General features: G+C 37.1%; 1 protein-coding gene across 2 annotated transcripts in view; it reads left to right on the forward strand.

Moving 5' to 3' along the window:
* Window positions 1–21610, forward strand: part of Arhgap21 (Rho GTPase activating protein 21) — a 120553-nt gene that overhangs the window by 39922 nt on the left and 59021 nt on the right. For both annotated transcript variants that reach the window (XM_042686075.1, XM_042686076.1), the window contains 2 exons: window positions 12434–12613; window positions 15952–15976. In XM_042686075.1, coding sequence (XP_042542009.1) covers window positions 12434–12613; window positions 15952–15976 — 205 coding nt within the window. The remainder of the gene's footprint in view (window positions 1–12433; window positions 12614–15951; window positions 15977–21610) is intronic.

Genomic DNA, 21610 nt, shown 5'->3' on the forward strand with positions numbered 1-21610 from the left:
CTTTGCTTGCTTAGTTCTATTTTCCTATTTGTCTTTAATGAATGCATTTTATGTTTGTCATAAATATAAATTATGAAAGAAAAAATATGCTATGTTACCTATTAGCTATTACCTTCTAATTGTTAACACAATCTATTAGTGGTGTGGGGTAGTGGAAAAGTTCAGATCAGGAGACTGGAAACTTTGGTTGTGATCCAAACCATGTCACTAATTAGCTATGAGACCATCAGCAAGTCTCTCTGGGCCTCAGTGTCTGTATTTGTAAAATAAATTGGCTGTTCGTTCAGTTTGTGATTTTTAAACTCCTGAACAGAGTTTTCAAGGAATTAGCAGGATGGGGCAGGTTTCTATGTAAATTCCCCTGCCACTCGCCAAAGCAACTCTGGATAGTTGATATTTTATATGTTGAGGTTCTGTTTTCAGCCATTTCTCATAGGTTTGGGATAGGAGAAGGGAAAGAAAAAGAAATTTAGCAAACCTCGGACTGTTTGGTGTTATTCCCCTAGCTTCCTCAAATGACAGAGCTTACCTTCTAGGATGTTCTTGCTCTCCTGGAAGTCTCAGACTGTCACAGCTTGCATACATTGAGAACTAATGAATAAGTTAATAATGGGGGTAGGCATTATCTTAGCAGAATTTCTGAGTTATATATTTGCACATGTGTGAAACTTTCTTCCCATTAAAAATATCCTTTGTGTGGTGGCCTTAGGGCTTGAACTCAGGGCCTGTGGCTGTCCCTGAGCTTAATTGCTCAAACTCTACCACTTGAGCCACACTTCTGGCTTTTTTTTTTTTTTTTTGGTTATGATTAATTGGAGATGAGAGTCTCACTAACATTCCTGATGAGGTTGACTTTGAACTACTATCCTCAGATCTCAGTCTCCTGAGTAACTAGGATTACAGGTATGAAGCACTGGCTCCTAGCTTAGGCATCGTTTATGATTATTTTTTTTAAACTGCAGTATCTTGTTCAATGTCATCTCTGTTTGGGGAGAACATTAGTTATGAGAGACTTCAGCTGAACGTTAGGTAGTGAAATAATTTCTGCAGAAATCCTTAGCAGAAAAATATGTTGGAAATTCAATGTTTTTCCTTCCTAATTTTAAAGTCCCTACAATTCCAATTGTTGGAAAAGATAGAAAAACACTGCAGAATTGTATTTGGAAAAGGAGAGGTGATTTCATTGTACTGTCTTTCCATCATTGTATCTTTGTAGTTAATAGATGCTTTCTGGCAAATTAGCAGCAAATACAGAATACAACTAAAGTTATGTTCCCTGATTTTGGTGGACATGCTTAAAAGGAAATTGATTAAGCATGCTCAATTGAGCTAGTTAGAACTTGAAAGGAAGGGCAAAATGCTTGTGCCAGTGTAAACTATATTATACTACAAATCTCAATAGTGAGCTAATATCATACTATTTTTTCTGGCATATGCTCAATGTGATAGACCGATACTATACTTTAAAAAATATGTATTTCGCAAAGTATTTCCTTTTAGCTTTAGCTGTTTTCCTGCCTTTAGGAAGTGACATGTTTATTAAAGGAGGAAAGAAAAAAATCAATTGGCCAGAAAGTTCATGGCTAAAATCAGTTATTAGATTTTTCTTCATTTTAAACATATGTTGGATATAGTCATTTTAGACTGTTTCTTTATCAAAAAGTAGGAAAGTTTACATAAAGCAGATTTAAATAATTGTGGCAATACAAATATGAATCATTTTTGAAAATTTTGTTTTTGATAGATACTGAGTTTGGAATTTTTATTTCTTCTTCTTCTTTCTTTCTTTCTTTCTTTTTTTTTTGTCGGTTGTGGGGCCTGAACTCTGGGCCTGGGCGCTGTCCCTCATCTCTTCAGCTCAAGGCTAGTGCCCTACCACTTGAGTCACAGCGCCACTTCTGGCTTTTTTCTGGTTATGTGGTGCTGAGGAATTGAATCCAGGGCCTCATGCATGCAAGGCAAGCACTCTACCACTGAGCCAACTTCCCAGTCCCTGGAATTTTTATTTGTAAGTCACTTAAGCCCTAATGAAGAAGAAAATGCACAAAAGAACACATTTCTCCGAGGCTTATTTTTTAATGTAAAACTGTGCCTTACAAAGTTGTAGAAACAGTTAAACAAGGTGGTTGTTACTGAACTTTTATGATCATGAGTCCTCATATTTAATCATGGTTGATATTTGAAGAATTTTTATAACAGTGGCAGATCAAACTTCACCTAGAAATATTTGTCCACTGCAAAGTGGAATTTGGGCTTTCTTGTTCTTAGGAAACAATTTTAATCAACATTTTGCCAGACTATACAAAATACCTTGCAAAATATTTTGCACTTGATTTTTATCCCCCTTAAGCCAAAACCATGAAAAGCATATTTAAAAATAAGAGGTAAATGGTTCTTAGTTTCTCTGGGGGCAGTGTTGAAGAATATGAGAGAAATTTTGGTGGTAAAATATTAAGCAAAGCCTTCAATGTCTAAAGAACAAGTAATTTCTTAACCTATGTATGTGGGTGCTGTAATGACAGGGACTGCTAGTAGCTGCTTTGGGCCACAGTCCACATCATACACTTCAAACCCACTCTGTGTGAACATCTGCTATGAAGACATAAGCTATTCCAGCTGAGTCCTTCAAAGAAACCATGGAAATGCTATGGCAAAAAGTATGTCTTTAAAATCAGAAACTGACCAGGTGCAGAGGGCACCTGTAATCCTAGCTACTCAGGAGGCTGAGATCTCAGGATCACAGTTTGAAGCCAGTCCCTGCAAAAAAAAAAAAAATCTCCATGAGATTCTTATTTCTAATTAATCACCAAAAAGCCTGAAGTAGAACTGTGGCTCAGGTAGCAGAGTGCTAGCCTTGAGGGGAAAAAAAAGCTCGTAGATAGTGCCCAGGTCTTGAGTTCAGGCCAGATCAGCACCAAAAAACAAATAAATTGATAAATAAATTACAAGATGTTCTTAATAACATTGAAAATTTTAACAGCAAATAACTTGGAGGGGGAAACCCTAGTTTCATTTATAGGAGAATAGAAAAATAAAATGATATATCCATAATAGAATCTTATATACAGTGGCTGCCTGTTGATCAGTCCCTTTCCTTTATCTCTGCCCCCTCCCCACCCCCCCCCCCCGCGACCTCCCCCCCTCCAAAAGGCACCTAGATCTCACATGTTCCAGAACTTTTTTTTTTTTTTTTTTGAGACACCATCTTGCAGAATAGCCCAGGTTATCCTCAGAACTCAGACTCTTCCTGCCTCAGCCTCAGGAGTGCTTGGATTATAGGAGTATGCCATTAGGTTTGAATGAGTTTTTAAAATAACACATTTAGAAAACAATGTGAGATTATTAATTAAAGAAGAAAAATAAACACAACAAATGTTAGATTCAGGCATACTTATTATTGGAATAAATGGAATACAGAGAAATTCTCTAAAATTATAAGAGAAATTAAACTGGATGTAGTTGTATTTGCCTGTAATTCCAGCACTCAGGTGTCAGAAGCCAGAGATCTTGAGTTATTTGGCAAGCCTGAGTTATATAGAAAGACCTTATGAGGGAGGGGTTGGGGGAAGGAGGGAGAAGGAAGGGGAAGAGGGAAATACAAACATCAGATGAATCCAGGTATAATTTTGAAAACAGTTTTTCTATTTTAGGAAGATAGCTCAAATTTTCTCATTATTATTGAAGATAGATTTGCAAAGACAAGCATCGTTAGTCACATGGACATGGGGAGAACTCGATAGATAATACAGCCTCACTTCCAGCTGAAGAACTCTGGGACCATGCCCAGGAGATGGTCTGAATGGCTCATTGGTTTTAAAGGGAGAAGTATATTGAGATTTATTTTTCCAGCATTTTGTTGTTTTGTGAATATTGTGGCTAGATTACAGACATTATCAGTAAATCAGAAATAACTTGTAGAATCATGCTAGAGTAGACAAAATTAAACTGTGAAACATTTCTAGATGTTTACAGCATTCTTTCCAACCTTTTCAGTTTTTGGAGGCAGTCTCCCTGTATAGCTGCAGATTTAAACATAGCTGTCTTCCATGAATGTGAAATTTTAAGTGTGAAGATTAAAAACTTGTTTGTGAAATGTTTAGATCTGAAAACAAAATAAACCAGACAAAAAGAGAGGAGAAAAGGTCTCTACAAATAATAAAGTTCTCTATAGTGGTAGTAAAAAGCAGAAACTTGAATAAGAAAAGACACCATATATTGAAAATACCAGTAACTCAAATAATCCATAAATGAAATCAAACAGAAGCAATAGAATAAGGACCTAATAGTTTATGGAAGTCAGATATATAAAAGATATTGTAGGTAAATATCCAACTATGTAATATAAGAATTGAAAATGTCTATTAATGAATTAAGTCTAAGAAAGGCACTGCTGGTTCATGCCTGTAATCCTAGCTACTCAAGAGACTGAGATCTGAGGATCATGGTTCAAGCCAACCTGGGCAGAAAAGTCTGCTACACACCATCTGTAATTAACCAACAAAAGAGCTGAATTGGAGGTGTGGCTCAAGTGATAGAGCACTTGCATACCAAGGGAAAGCATTGGACCCACCACAGACACACGTGTGCAACAGGCATAAAGTAATTCCAACTATGTCGGTATTCTTTTCTGCCTCTATTACATTTACTTATGCTAAAATCCAATCTCTGTCACCTCTGCTACAATTTAGACTTTTCATTTTTACCTATACATTTTTCTTCTCTTTAAAATACCTTCAGCCAGGCCCCAGTGGTCCACTCTTAGAATCCTAGGTAGTTAGGAGGCTGAGATTTGGAAAATCTGTTTTCTCTGTTTGAGACCAACTGGTGCAGAAAAATTCACTAGACTGTATTGCCAAAATAATCAGCAAAGCGTAGGGCTAAAGCATGGCTCAGGTGTCAAGTACCAGCCAAGCAAACAAGCTAAGCAAGTACAAGGACCTGAGTTTAAACCACAGTACTGCTAATCCCCCGCCTCCTAACTTTCTTGAGCTGTTATTCACAAGCAAAAAAATATCACTAGTTACAAATGGACATTTCAGTGATTCGTGTCAAACTGATACAGTCTTGAAATTTTCTATTATCCTAGAGAGTTTGGTCCTATCTGTTACATCTTCTTATGTGAAGTTCTCACTACTTTAGATGTTTTGTTGTTGTTATTATTATTTTCTTTTGGTCAGTTATGGGGCTTGAACTCTGGGCCTGAGCGCTGTCCTTCAGCTTTTCAGCTGAAGGCTAGCACTCTACCACTCAAGCTACAGCACCACTTCTGGTTTTCTGGTGGTTTATTGGAGATAAGAGTTTCGCGGCTTTCCTTATCCAGTCTGGCTTTGAACTGTGATCCTCAGATCTCAGCCTACTGAGTAGCTAGGATTATAGGCGTGAGCCACTGGTGCCTGGCAGTTGTTTTGTTATGATAGATGTTTTCCTCTTATACTTTCTCTCACCCTTATAGTTTGCTTTGTCTAGTTATATCTTTTATGAAGTTAGTTTTTATCCTTTATTTTGGTTTCTTTTAGCCTTGAGCTATTATTTAATCAAATGACCTTGTTATGAAGTCTTTTAAGGGAATCAGATGACAGTTCTTAGACCAGAAGAATTTAACTACTTCAATTCCAGTCATGTCTAGGCTTTTGGCACACATGACGCTGCTGTTACATGAATTGGTGCTCATGGTGAGGAATGAGTTGTGTGGGGAGGAGTGTGTTTCAGAGATCTCACTAAGTGGTGAAAATGGTGCCTGCTGGTTCTTTCTCTGTGTGTGCCCAGTTTGTTCCTGTGATAAAATCCAACAGATCAAAGGCACTGTGGGTGCAGATGAATGAAGGCACATGTGTGTGTTTCTTTTTTTAATCTCCTCTTTGTAGATAGGCCCATGAAAAAATGTAACCTTCCCTTCTCTCCAGTAGGAGAGTGGAAGGGGCTTCTGTATGATGTTTTGCAATGGACTACAGACAACTTTGTCATGTACCTTCCAAAAATCTTAAGAGAGCAGAAGTGAGATTGCTTACTCATCAGTCCATCCTTCCTTTTCATGTAAAGATTTAGGTGAAACAAGGCACATAAGCTCCTTTTAGAAACTTGAAGTCTGATACCATGGGCCAAGACAGTTTTCTATATGACTGAAAAGCAAAGTAGAGCAAACTTCAATATATTTTGGAGCTATGAAGCCAAGTCATAATAATATACTTACTACAAGTGAATTGAATATATGAATAGCACTGAGATCTGAGGATTGTAGTTCAAAGCCTGTCTAATCAGGAAAGTCTGTGAGACTTATCTCCAGTCAGGTACTAAAAAGCCAGAAGTGGAGCTGTGGCACAAGTCGTAGAGCACTATTGAACAAAAAAGCCAGGGGACAGCATGCAGACCATAAGTTCAAGTACCACACAAACACACAAAAGTGAAAATGTTAATACTACAGAAAATAAAAGATATTTAAAGAGACACTAAATTAGGTCAAAGAGCTCTTAGGGGTGATTCCATTTAGATTATAAAATTGGTGAGAATGATTAAAAAATTAGTGTGACAGAAAAAAAAATGCTAGGTCTCCAAATTCAGGAAACTATAATTTTAAATTCTTGCTCTGATTCTAGTCAACCACAGTCTTGGATAAGTAATATAACAAATCTGGACCTTAGTTCCTTCATGTCTAACATGAAAAGGTTCATTTATTTAGATTAAATTTGAGAGATTTTTGTATTTTAAAATTGTAGAATGAAGTGGCCTCTAAGTATCTGAAAGCTGTTTATCAAAAAAGGAAAGGAAAGAGATGTGTCTCATAATTAGTCACTAGAAAATTGCATATATTGCAATGACTAAAAACTAGAGGCAATTCCAAATGTTTCAAGGATGGTGGAGCACCTGTATCACTCCTCCATTGCTGATGGGCATGTGAATGCACAGCTATTCAGAAGGTTTGGCCACTCCTTATAAAACTAAAATAATATTACTGTATACTTTGAAGGCATCGTCCTCAAGTTCATATGCTGAACTCCTAAGCCCCACAGTGACACTAAGAGTTTGAAAAGATGAGGACTCTGTTTGAGATTTGTGACTTTGTAAAAGGCCTCTAAGATCTCACCTTGTCCCATCATTCTCTAAAGACACACAAAAAACCAAGAAGGTGCCATCTAGAAAGAAGAGGGCCCTCAGCAGACACGAAACCTGCCAGCACCTTGACCAGCCTTCAGAACTGTGGGAAATAAATGTGTCTTGTCTGTGAGCCACATATTCTATGGTATTTTGTTACAGAAGCCCAAATAGTTCAAGTTGTACTCTGGAACATTGTGCTAGAGAAATGGAAACTATGTTCACATAAATACCCGCACAGGAGTATTCACAAGTGCATTTACTCAAAATAGGCAAAAAAATAAAAACAATAAAAAAAAAATTAGAAACAATTGGGAATCAAATTTCTCTACCACTGAGCTGTAACCCCCAGTTCTTGCATGTCCTTTACCAGGTTAGTGATTAAATAAAATACAGTTAGGCACTTGAAGATCTTAAGCTCTGAAAAAAGATGAATTTAAGTGAATGTGAATAAACTAGTAATTAGTTTCCAATGTAAAGAGCCTCCAGAAAGAACTCCAGAGTTTTTGTTTCCAGCAAAGAGCTGAAAATAAGGAAGAAAGTTAGCTGACCAGTTTCTTCTTATCCTTTTGATTATTAGCCCAGATTTTCTCCAGAGTTCCATTATTTGCTCTGATGGATCTTTCCAACTGCATCTGACACATGAGTATTTTAAAATATTGTGACTAAAAGAACTTCCAGGAAAGTGAAATTTGAAGAGAATTGAAGAAGATGGCACATTTTTGTGGTGTTTGCAGAAAAGGAGCAAGGAGTTAATATAAATGTTTCTGTGCTCTATTATATGTGCATTTCTCATTTAATACACAACAGTTCTTAGAGTGCTTTTATTCTTACTATGTAGATGAGAACATTAAGGGGCTAAGTGATGGTGTAATTACATGGATGGTCAGACAGTGACAGAGCCAGGATTAGTGCCTGATTCCCCATCTCTGCATCCTGTGTTCTTAACCCTGGTGCTAAACTGAAAAGTCAGATTAAAAAGACAGTCAAAATAGAACCTTTTATTTCTGAGGGATGAGGGTAGATGGAAAATGGTATTAAACTATTTTGGCAATGTTAAGTGTAGAATTACTTTATAATATTTGATTCATATGAAACAATAAAGCTAGTGTGAATTGACCTTCCATGGATGTAGTTAAAAAAGTACTCTTAGGAACTCTCCATAAATCACAACTGTGTCAGCAAAGATGTTGAAGCCTGGCTTTCTTCCAGATTTCTGCCTCTTGCCTTCTCACTCACCTTGCTTCTGTTGCCTCTTTTTGTTGTTGTTTAAATGTCATCATTGAAGTATATATTTGCTGTAGAACTATTCCTTTCTGAACTATATACATTGATGAGTTTTTGCATGTGTATGTATCCATGACAAAAAAAAAAAAAAGGCAGAGAATACAGTTAACCACTGCCCCCAAATTTCCTGATAGTGTTCCTCCCTCTACCTACCAGCAAGTACTAATCAGCTTTCAGGTAACTTTGGAAACTTTCTAGGATTGTATGTCAATAGAATATACATCATGTACTCTTTTTGGCCTGGGTTCTTTACCTCAGGATAATTAATATATAGCTAAAATATATCAATAGTTCATTTTACTGGCAAGAAAGCTTGTATGGTTTGGTTGTATCCAGTTTATTTATGTATTTGTTGATAAAACATTTGGAATACTTTTCAGTTTATGGCTGTAACAGATGAAGCTGCTCTGAAACTTTTTAAGTTTTTAGATTCACATATACTTTCAGTTTTTCTTGGCTGTTTACCTCAGAGCAGGATGACTGTGTCATATGGTAGATAAATTTAATTAACTACAAGACTTTTTCTGAATGTTCATACCATTTTAGTTCCCACTAGCAGTGTTTGTGAGTTTTAGTGGCTTTGCATCCTGTCCAACAATTGATATAATTAGTCTTTATCATGTTAGCACTTTTAACAGGTATGTAGGGTTTCTCCTGTTTTAGTTTACATCTTCTATCCCTTTATATGCTTATTTTCATTCATGTGGCTCCTTTGGTTAAGGTATGCTCAGATTTACTCTTTATTCTCCCCTCTTTGGGTTTTGTTTTTTATTTAGTTTTGAGAGCCCTTTTTGTAGTCTAAATAATAAACCCTGTTTGAGACATGTCATTTACAGATACACATCCCGCTTGATTGCTCACTTTTTTATTCTCTTTTCTTTCAAAGAGCAGAGTTTATTTTTGATGATGTTCTACTTTTTTTTTGGAAGGGGGAGCTTTTTAGAACTACTAGATTGTAATCTTTGGTGTCCTATTCAAGAAATCTTAGTCCAACTTTGAGTTTGTAACAATTTTCACTGTATTGTTTCCAGTAGTTTTGAAAAGCTTGTGATTATTTGAGTTTATTTTATGTATATTTTTATATATATTTATTTTATGTATATATTTTATGTATAATGGGAATTATAGATGAAAGTACTTTTATTTTTCTCCTGCATGTGGATAGTTAATTTTTCTAGGGCTATTTGTGGTTATGTGTTTGTGTTGTAGCAGTGCTAAATTGACATATGTTCACATACCTAGGAATAGAATTGGTACATTATATGGGTGTTACTTGATACCTGGACTTTTTATCTGTTCTGAATCTTGAAGACTGGTAATATTGCAACTTCATTCTATTTGGCTATTTTAGAGTTTAAAGTGAACTTTAAGAAATGACATGGCAACTTCTACGTAATAATGTCCTGAGATTTTGATTGCGATTTCATTGAATCTATACAAAAAATTTGAGATAGTTAACATTTTAATAATATTGATTCTTCTGAACCATGAACATAGTGTATCCATTCTTTTTTTTTTTTTTTGTCGGTCGTGGGGCTTGAACTCTGGGCCTGGGCGCTGTCCCTGTGCTCTTCACCTCAAGGCGAGTGCTCTACCGCTTGAGCCACAGCACCACTTCCGGTTTTCTGGTGGTTTATTGGAGATAAGAGTCTCATGGAGTTTCCTGCCTGGGCTGGCTTTGAACCATGATCCTCAGATCTCAGCCTCCTGAATAGCTAGGATTACAGGCATGAGCCACCGGTGCCTGGCTGTTTATCTATTCTTTAGTATAGTTCAACAGTATTTTAGAGTTTCAGTTTGCAGAGTAAGTGAAATTATTTGCCAGACTTATTACTAACTATTTCAGATTTTAATGCTATTTAAATGATATACCTTTTAAAATTTTCAGTTGGTTGTTGCTGTTTGCTTATTGTAGATTTTGTATATTGTATATTATTTTCATGTTCCAGTTCCTCAATCACATAGCCTCCTACTGCAAGTTTGGCTGGAAATGTTACTGTCTAGCTATCTTCCCACCTTCATACAAAGCAAATCGTTGGGAATAGACTTACTGGCAGAAGATAATAAAAATTCAGTAGCGTGAAGCAGTTTGATAAATATGGCATTTTTAAAATGCTGGAATGAACTTATGGTTGTAAATTAAAATCTTATCAGCAATGCAGATGTTTCAAGTTTGTGATACCTCGGTGATTGGGGAAGTATTTGAGCTAGAGATAAATACTTGGGAGTCACATGCATATAATGGTATTTAAGGCATGAGACTGAATGAAATCAGCACAAGTAGAGAAGTCCACGGACTGTGTGAGTTGAGTCCTGAGTACTTCCAGGTTCAGAAATTTAGTAGATGAAGAGATAGCTGAGGAGACAAAATCAGTGTGGGAAGTCAAGGACAAACATTTTTTCAAAGAAGTGATTCCTGAGCCAACTACGTAAGATTAGACATGAGAATTTACCATTCAGCTTGACAGTGTAGAAATCACTGCTAACACTGACAAGGCCAAGGTTTAGGGTTATTGAGGTCAAAGCTTGCTTTAAAGGCATGCAAGACAAAATGGGAGGGAAAGAACTGGAGATGATAAATATAAACTTCAAGGAGCCTTGCTGGAAAGAGAAACAAACAAGCTCCCTCTCTAGCTAGAGAGAGCTAAAGAGTCACCATTGGATTTTGTTGTAAAGAGGAAAGAAATTACAAAATGTATGGATGCCATTTGGAGTGGTACAGTAAAAAACAGCTGATGTGAAAAAGAGACGGGAGAATTGCTGGCACTGTATGTTAATAGTAAGAAGAGGGGAGCCATTGTATGAGTAGGCCTTGTAAGAATGGACACTCCATCCCTTTTATAAGGAAGGAAGATAGGAGAACACTGGCACAATTGCAAATAGGTTAGGTAAAGGTAGCAGGAGATGAAATTCTGTTTCCTTAATATAATGCAAAGCAGAGTCTTCTGCTACAAGCAAGGATAGGAGAGAAAGAATGAAATAGCTATTGGATGAGTAGACCAGACATTATCAGTGATGGACAATACTAACTAACCTCTCTTGAGATTAGTAATCATGACCTTAAAATGAAGTCAGCTTAGTTTATGATTTTTCTCCATTATGTTCACTGAGACTAGATAATAGGTATGATTAGGTTTTGTCAGATGACTTTGTGGAAAAGAGTGAATTTAAACTGACTTAAGAGGGTCCTGAGAGCTTGGGTTTGGGGAGAAGGGACCAAAGGGGAGTGTTAAGGGTCCAACCCATACTGAAGAATTGCAAAGGCTTGGGATATTAAAGGGAATGAACCAAAAAGTCAGACTCTAAATAGTCTCCTTATTCTGAATTTGTAAAAGGGTTTTTAGTCTTGGGTAGGCAAAAACTGAAGTGTGGAGGAGAGGTCAGGAAACTTGAAGGGTCAAGGTGTTACAAGGAAGGATTATCTGTGTTAGAATGGAATTTGTGCTTAGAAACCAAGGCCTTTTGTGTTACTTTTGAATATTTGTTGCTATATGATAAGGCTTAGGCATCTTGTTTATTAGTAAGAGTTCCACATCTCTCTCATATTTGTGCTTGTTAAACTTGTGTACACTAAGAAATTTCTTTAGTGTCGTCTCTCACTCCTTCTATTACATTCTTAATTTTAGCCTTTGGATTTTTAATTTCCAGGGATTCTGTTTTGCTTCTGATTAAGTTTTCTTAGTTTTCTAGGGAAAAAAAAGTTTTTTTTTTGTTTCTTTTGCTTTGCTTTTTAAGATAGGGTCTTGCTATATCGACTGTAAATTCACTATGTAGCCCAGGCTGGTATTGAACTTAGGCTTTTCCTGTCTCAGCCTACCTCAAGTGCTAGGATTACAGCTGTATAGCACCTTGCCTGGCTTAATACTTTCGTTTTGGGTGATTGCATGGTTTGTTGTGATATATCTAATCCACACATAAAAATGCATAATTTTTATATTTATTTTTTTCACCATTAAGTTTGTATCTATACTCCAATATTATGTTTTCACATATTTTTTTCTAAGTGAAGAAATACGTTGTGTTTTGTAGTTAACTTTTAAATATCTTTTCATTTTAGGCATCAAAAAATAAAGATGGAAAAGAACAAAGTGAAATTGTATCACCATCTGAAGATGAACCATTTTCCTGGCCAGGTCCCAAGACAGTTTTATTGAAGAGAACATCTCAAGGCTTTGGTTTTACATTAAGGCATTTTATTGTTTATCCTCCAGAGTCTGCAATTCAATTTGCATGTAAGGTAAGAGAAATATAATAACTTGAAAAAAATAAAGCAATTCCAGTCCTATTCTGGTCTTCTGTCACCCTTCCCACCTGCCAGTTTTCTATCTTAAAGTGATTATTATATTTGTATTTTTGTTGTCTTAGGCATTTGTCCACTTCTTAGAACAAAATCTTTTAATCTTCTCTGAACTATCTTACTACATCCGTTTTTCAAGGTCTTCTTTTTTTTTTTTTTTTTTGGGTCTGGTCGTGGGGCTTGAACTCTGGGCCTGGGCGCTGTCCCTCAGCTCTTCAGCTCAAGGTTAGTGCTCTACCACTTGAGCCACAGCGCCACTTTCAGCTTTTTCTTTTTGCTTATGTGGTGCTGAGGAATCGAACCCAGGGCCTCAGGCATGCAAGGCAAGCGCTCTACCACTGAGCCACCTTCCCAGCCCCTTCAAGGACTTCTATAGTTCATTCTGCTTTTTCTCGTATGTAACTGCCTTTCTAGAGCGAGAAAGGTAGAGAATTTTCTGCGTGGACTATGTACAATGAAATTATTCATTAAAATATTCTGTTAGGCAAAAATCAATAGAATTAGAATAGTTCTTAACTTTCAAATAATGTAACATGATGGCAAGTTAAAATTGTCAACACAGCTTGTCTATTACTTGTAGGACGATGTTTTATCAGGGGTGGCTTGGAACATTTACAGTTGATGGTCTAAGTGCTCACTTTCCATGCATTACTACTTTTTATGAGTATTGTCTCGCTGTATCCACAGCAGTAGCCTATGGAGCAAGAGGAATTATTCATCCTAGATAACAGATGTGAATGCTGATGTGGTCAGGTAATACCTAAGTCTAGGGATCTGGGATTTGAACTTGGCCAATATTTATAAATCTATAGCTGTCTTTAAAATAATAGTGTCTAGTTGTAGCTAGAAACCACATTCATTTTACTGCATTTTTGTTAAATATGTCTTTCCAGTAAAATGTCTCATAGGGTAATCTTTTAAAAGGACTGAGTAGCTTTTAAGGATTATGAATAATTGCTAGCTTTGGAATTAAGATTTGCCAGTTTGGATTTCCTGAAATGACAGTAAAACTACTGGCTAGATGCCCTTAGAATCCATTTGATCTTAAAAGTCTTGAAATAGTATTACTTACATATTGGGTCACATATTGGAGCACTTACTAATTGTGTATTAGAGCAGAATACTTTTGATCTTTTTTTTGTATGTTTTGAATAAGGGTTTTGGGTCATGGTGAATATATCGGTAATCTATTTTTTAAGATAATTTTACCAAATACACATTAAAATATTTTCCTACTGTAAAATATTTCTGGAAATTTCAATAACAGTACTATTATTAGCAGCAGAGGTATTGGAGTTGGAAGTGTCTGTTTGAGCTCCATCTCTGCTCCTTGTTAGCTTTGTGACCTTGAATAGGCCCCCAGCAGGCCTTAAAAGCTCTGTCCTCACAGGCTGTGTGTTGGTTATGTGCTATAGTGCATATGAGACACTTAGAACAGAAGTTGATGCAAAGTAATTGCTCAGTAAATTTTAGCTATGAATGTTGTTGTTTAGTACAGATATTCTTGAATTAAGACCTTACTCTTGTGAATTTTTTTCTGGAAAATATATCTTGAAACTCTTTTCAGTGGTATTACTGAGGTTTTGAACTCAGGGCTTCTGTTATTAAGCAGGTGTTCTACTGCTTGAGCTATGCCTCTGGCCCTGTTTGCTCTAATTATGTGTGTATCTGTTGTTAATGGGACTAGAATGGGGCTTTGTGCACTTTTTTTTTTTGCTTTTACTCACAAATACATTTTTACTTGAGCAATGCCTCCATTATCAGATTTTTGCTGCTTAATTAGAGACAAAGTCTTTCAGATATGCCTACCTGGGTTGACTTTGATTCTCCATCCTCAGATCTCAGCCTCCTAAGTAGCTAGAATTACAGGCCTGAGTCACTAGTGCCCAGCTTGCTCTGGTTATTTTTGAGTTAAGGTCTTTTTGCCAGACCATCCTGGACCATGATCCTCTTGTTTATGCTTCCTGCCATAGCTGGGATGGCAAGAATATACCATCACATCAGTTTTTTTCTTGATGAGATGGGGTCTTGTGAACTTTTTGCCTGGGCTATCCTGGAACTACCATGATCCTTTAAATCTCTACCTCTAAAGTGGTTAAGATTTTAGGTACAAGCCACAAGTGCCTAGCTTCTTTCTATTTTGAGATTTAGTTAATACACTTCAAGGAATGTTTTTTGTAGTATACTGAGGATTGAAGTCAGAGCCTTGTACAAGCTACATGTTAGGCAAGTGCTCTACCTCTAAGCTACAGCTACATATCCAGCCTCAGATGAAGTTAAAACAATTTTTAATATTTTTGTAGCTTTTAGGAAATGTGTAATTAATACAACAATGTCTTTATTATGCCACTTAGCTGGCAGCCTTACTAGTCTCAGAACAGAGCTTATAGTCAGAAGAAGAAAACAACATTTGGGCAGCCAAAATAAAGGTCAAAGTTGTGTAATAAATAATCAGCCTGTAGCCAAATCTCTGCTTTTCTTACTACAGAAGCTTCCATATGATAGAGGCTCAGCAAATGTCTTTGCCTCCCAAATGCATTAAATTGAATGAGGATTTTTGTTGTTGTTGTTGGTCATGGGGCTTGAACTCTGTCCCTGAGCTCTTCAGCTCAAGGCAAGCACTCTACCACTTGAGCCATAGCACCACTTTCGGTTTTCTGGTGGTTAATTAGAGATAAGAGTCTCACGGACTTTACTGTCTGGGCTGGCTTTGAATTTTAATCCTCAGATCTCAGCCTTCTGAGTAGCTAGGATTGAGGCATGAGCCACCGGTGCCTGGGTAGGATATTTTTATATAGTTTTTATAAGCTGCTTTTCAGTTGTAGATAACACTGTGGCAAAGAGACTAAACTTCTCATTGAGTACAGGAACTTAAATATGTTCAATTTGGAAGCAGTCTCTTTATATAGAGTTCTTGGTCCAGTTGAATTTGGCACATTTAGATGCACTATACAGCCATAAGTGCTGGCCAGCCCTTGCTTCCAAATTCTAGTTTCATCTATCCAACTATTTATTTGGCAATTCTACTTGATCTTTCTGCTAGACACTTCACAGTCTACATGTCAAAATCAAACTCTTGATGTCCTTCCCCCAAATTGGCTTCATCCACAAACTTTTCTTCTTTGGTGACAACTCTACCCTCTGGCAAAAGACACTATTAGTGAAATTATAATTGGCAAATATTAGGGAGGTCGCTTTAGATTAAATTGAGCCATGCTTTGATCTGACAAGAGTGTATAACATGTACTTACTAGTGCATATTTTGTTTTATTTTGTAGGATGAAGAAAATGGAAACAGAGGAGGTATGCTATAAAAATTCTTACTTTTTTCTGAAAGCTTGCCCATATATTTCTGATCTTTAATAACTGAGATAATAGTTTTGAAGTTCAACTGGATAACAATTCTTAAGTGTGAGAATCATAAAGATAGTTTTTTTTAACGTTAGACATCAGTTTTATGAATTCCATAGCCTCATTACAACTTGTTCATATAATAACTTCGTTATTTATATCATAATTTTAAGGAACATGTCTGAGATTTTGATTTCAATTTAACTTTTCTAAATTTAGTCATTGTTTTAGGTAAGGGATGTTTTGTATCTTACCAGGATTTGGGTTCTGTTGATTTAAATTATTTAAAGAGCTTAAAAATAAAAACCTTGAAATAGAATTTTTATGGTTTATTTTTCTTTCACCTTTTTTTGGGGGGTCAGTCCTGGGGCTTGCAGTCAGGGCCTGGGCACTGTCCCTGAGTTTCTTTTGCTCAAGGCTAGCACTCTACCACTTGAGCCACAACAGCACTTCCAGGCTTTTCTGTTTATATGATACTAAGGAATCGAACCTAGGACTTCATGCATGCTAGGCAAGCACTCTACCACTAAGACACATTCTTAGCCATTTCACTTTTAAATCAACTTTAATGAGTTAAAGTTTATGTGTAATTAAAAAAAGTTCCTGGGCTGGGAAGGTGGTTCAGTGGTAGAGCTCTTGCCTTGCATGCATGAAGCCCTGGGTTCGATTCCTTAGCACTACATAAGCAAAAAGAAAAAAGCCGGAAGTGGCACTGTGGCTCAAGTGGTAGAGCGCTAGCCTTGAGCTGAAGAGGTGAGGAACAGCGCCCAGGCCCAGAGTTCAGGCCCCACGACCGGACACCCTCCCCTTCCCCCCCAAAAAAAGTTCCTATCAAAAAATGTTTTTAGCAAATTTTAGACTTAAAAAAGTTGAAAAAGTACTTCTGAACATTTCTATGTATTCATTCAACTTCCCCGATTTTAAAAGTATATGTAACCATGAAACAATGAACAAAACTAAGAAAGTAAGATTAGTAGATTATTACCTGAATTATAACTGAATACTTTATTTGTATTTTAGTGCTTTTTCCACTGGGCCTTTTTCTATTTTTCTATTGGTCCTTCCAGAATTCCATGTTAGATTCAGTTGTTCTAGTCCCTTGGTCACCTCTAGTCTGTAACAGTTCCTCTCTGTGTCTCTGCCTGCCTGCCTGCCTGCCTCCTTTCCCTCCTCCCCCTTTCTCTTGTTTGTATTTTCTGGCCTTGACATTTTTGAAAAACATTAGTTTTTTTTTTGTAGAATGTCCTCAGTTTGAGTTTGTCTAATGTTTTCTCATCATTAGTAGAAGTTTATATATGTATCTTTAGCAAATTTATTTGCATTTCTTTTAAGTCTTACCAGTTGGTCATTTTTGAGTGGTTTGTTGTTGTTTTTGCAATACTGAGATTTGAACTGAAGGCCTTGTACCTACTAAGCAAGTTCTCTATTCCTTGAACCATGCTCCCAAAACAGGTATGACATAAAAGATTATCTTTCCACCCTTCCTTTATTAACTCTGCTGGTGTTAGCAATTCACTGATCTATTTTCTGTCAGTGTAGGTTAGTTTAGCCTCTTCTAGAATTTCTTATAAATGGAACAATACAGTACATTCTCTGTGATTTTTGCCTGGCATAATATTATTTAGGTATCAGGATTTGTATGTGTAGGTCTGCTGAGTGGTTTCATTTACGTGGATATTTTACAGATTGTTTTTTTACTCATTTGGTGATTGTCCTTTATCTCACCAGACTGATGTGAGGCCTTGGTAAGGCTATATATTAAGGATTAAAATGAGAGGAAAATGGTTTCTTTCAGCACTATCAGAAATAACCTGAGGGGATGGGGCTAGGTAGGGTCTGTTTATAGTTGTCACCTATGAAGGTGACAGCTCCTCTGTCATCATGTGTTACACACTAGGGTTTAGGATTTGATCTAAATGATTTTTGGCATGGCTGAGACATAGACTTCAGTGCCTTCAATGGGTAATTTACATCAGAGAAGAAGGGAAATACAGGTGCCCCGTCTCTCCTCCCATCATCCTCTAGCTGGTGCCTGGGCAATAGCAGACACATAGGGTCTGCAGTTGTATGCCTGCCATAGGGAAATATGTTCAATAAATGTAGAAGAAAAAGTCCTAAATGTGTGTGCAGGTCAGCACATAGGAAGCTTCCTGAAGTAATTGAATGTAGTTATATGCTCTTGAGTGGGAATAGTAAACTTAAGCATCTGTAAGCAAAAACTAGAGGATCTGTATCTTTCAGAGAGATTTGAAGAAGAATCATAAAATGGGATTGAGGATGTATCTGCTAAGGAAAATCATAACTTACCTATTTTATTTGTTAATGTATTTCTAATATCATTTGGAACACAGTTTTATTCACATGGAGAAACACATACATTAGATAGGAAGATAAATCCGGTTAAAGCTTCAGGATATAAAAATGAATTGACAGAGCTGGGTGCCAATGGCTCATGCCTGTACTCCTAGCTATTTAGGAGGCTGAGATCTGAGGATCATGGTTCCAGCCAAGAAAGTCTATGAGATTCTTATTTCCAATGAATCACTAAGCAGCCAGAAGTGACGCTATGACTCAAATGGTAGAGTGTTAATAGCTTGAGCAAAAAAGCTCAGGGACAACAGGACACTTAATATACATAGATTTATCCAGTTGATCCTACACAGATTTATTTATTTATTTTTTGGGTCCGGTCATGAGGCCTGAACTCTGGGCCTGGGCACTGTCCCTCAGCTCTTCAGCTCAAGGCTAGCGCTCTACCACTTGAGTTACAGCGCCACTTCTGGCTTTTTTCTTTTTGCTTATGTGGTGCTGAGGAATCAAACCCAGGGCCTCAGGCATGCAAGGCAAGTGCTCTACCACTGAACCACCTTCCCAGTCCCATCTACACCGATTTATGTAGTAGATATTATACCACTATCAAAGATGGGCTGTGAATTCAGATTTGAACATGTTTAGTTGAATATGATTAGTTATGGTTGTATCCTAAGAAATTAACATCCTGTTTGTACTGAGGTCAGAGATAGATGCTCTCATAGTCCCAGTAGTAGAAAAGGAGCAGTGTTCACTTGGTAGTCCTCAGTACTGTTCCTCTTTTCCCAGAGGGTCACCAGTGTGGTGAAGTGACAACCCCAAGTGCAGTTTAGCTTATGGTGCTTCTCAGCTGGGATGAAAAGGTTTGCAAGTAGATTTGATTTATACTTGTAATCTACTTGGAAGGAGAGCTGCTTGAACTTTCAATGAAAAGAAGGCAGGTGTATCAGTAACATATATTTGACATTAAAGTATATTCTATTTAGCTCTTACTATAATCTTGTCAGGTATGAGATAATCCCATGTTGTACATAGAAGAGATAAAGTAACTTGCTCAAAGCGCATGGCTAGTACGTGGCAAAGCTGGAATTTCAAATCAGTGTGTCTAACTCTTTAAGTCTGTAACTGTGCCTTTTCTATTTCTACTCACCTGTTTTCAAATCTCCTTCCTTGTTTTTTTTTTCTCATTTTGTTTTAAAAATAATTCTCTTAAAAAAAATAATTTGACAGCAGGAGCCTATAAAGATGAGACCCAGAGAATAAGCCAGGGGCTAGTCAGTGGCTTGCACCTGTAATCCTAGCTATTCAGAAGGCTGAGATGAGGAGGATTGAGGTTCAAGGCTAGCCTGGACAATAACATTCACTAGTTTCCATCTGAACAGAAGAATCTAGGTGTTGTAGTGGTGTGCCTGTCATTCTAGCTACAGTGGGAAGCATAAAATAGGAGGGTTGCAGTTCATGCCTAGATACAGGCGAAAAATTAGGACCTTGTCTTAAAATAACCAGTGTAAACATAGGGCTAGAATCAAGGTCATACATAGAGTTCCTGCCTACTAAGCACAAAGGTATGAATTCTATCTTTAGTATCCCTCTACCAAATAGTTACACTTTTATAGAACAAAATCAGTAGTAACTACAGCGTATATTCAATATGTTTTGAAATTGTGATTAAACATATATATAGTCAGTTGTGGGTCTTGAACTTTGGGCCTGGGTGCTGTCTTCAGCTCAAGGCGAGCGCCCTACCACTTGAGCAATAGCACCATTTCCGGTTTTCTGGTGGTTAATTGGAGATAAAAGTCTCACGGACTTTCCTGTCTGGACTGGGTTTGAACCATGATCCTTAGATCTTAGTCTCCTGAATAGCTAGGATTATAGGCATAAGTCAGTGCCCTGGGCTTAAGCATAATAATCTTATCATTTTAATTAAACCAATCTCCACATGAAAAAAGTGTGTCTCACTTCCTTACATTTATAGTTAGATAGAAGGATAGATAGCACCCTAATTAGAGCGGACTTTGTGACCTCCAACCTCAGTACAGATGTAAGGACATCTGCTGAGCCAGTAAGGAGCCCCAACTTCGGGCAGCAGTGGGGGAGTATGACCTCCGTGTGAACACAGTGGGGGTCTGGAAGGTAGAGAGTGAAATGGGGGGCTATTGTCCTCCATGGTTGTCTGCATCAGTTTCTCAGGAAGGAAATCTGAGGAGCATTCCTTGGGTGCTTGACAGAGTTGAACTTTTACCCCTGCTCACTGATATAACTCTGGGGCCCCATGAAAGCATTGTTTTCCAGGACTTTCTTCCTGGGCTGGTCCTGTATTCCCCTTTTCTCTCCTCAGCCTGTTGAGACTGCTGGATGGATGCATTCTGGTTTCTGCTTCCTGGCTGCCTTTTGTGGTTGTTGTTCATGTTAAGGAGAGTTGGTTCTGAAACCAGTTCACTGTAGATAGATATAAGAATTTTTCAGCTATTTATTTTAATGTAATTAATAATATATTGTTTAATCTTCAAGTTTTTTTAGAGTTATTTGTTTAGATCTATTTTTTCTCCTGGCTTTTTTTTTTTTGTCTTTTTATTGTGTAAGTCCTGATGCCTGAACTCAGGATCTAGGGATTGTCCCTAAGCTTTTTTTGCTCAGACTAGCACTCTACCACTTGAGCCATAGCTCCACTTCTGGCTTTGGTGTTTAATTGGAGATAAAAGTATCATAGACTTTCCTGCTCCACTTGGCTTTAAACCTCGATTCTCAGATCTCAGCCTTCTGAATAGCTAGGATTATAGGTGTGAGCCATGGGCATCGGGCATCTCTCTATGTGTTTTTTAATGAAATGTCTTTCTTTTGGTCTGTTCTGTGTACAAAACTCTTTAGTAATCTTAGATAATATTCCACTCTCTTGCTTTTTGTTGTTATTAGTAAGAAGTCAGTTTGATTCATTCCTTCTCTGGAAGTGAACATTTTTAATGCCCTTTACTTTAAAGATTTTTCTCTGTGTCCTTAGTGTGTGTCATTTTACACCATTGAATCTAGATGAGTGATTCTTTGTGTTTTTTGCTGGGATTCATAAAACTTCTTGTGACAATGGATAGATGTCCTTCAATTCTATAAAATTGTTACCAGGGATCTCTTGTTACCATAATCTATACTCTAGTGAATTATTCTTTTCCCGGGTTTTAGTTAAGGTGTATTAAATTTTCATAGTTTTGCTTGAAAAAAAAAGATATTGAGGAAAAAAAATTGCTAGCTGTTTTCAAGTGTTTGAAGAGATGTATTGTA

This window comes from Dipodomys spectabilis, unplaced genomic scaffold (genome assembly GCF_019054845.1).
Source record: "Dipodomys spectabilis isolate Male_0828 unplaced genomic scaffold, ASM1905484v1 ptg000096l, whole genome shotgun sequence".
NCBI lineage: Eukaryota > Metazoa > Chordata > Mammalia > Rodentia > Heteromyidae > Dipodomys > Dipodomys spectabilis.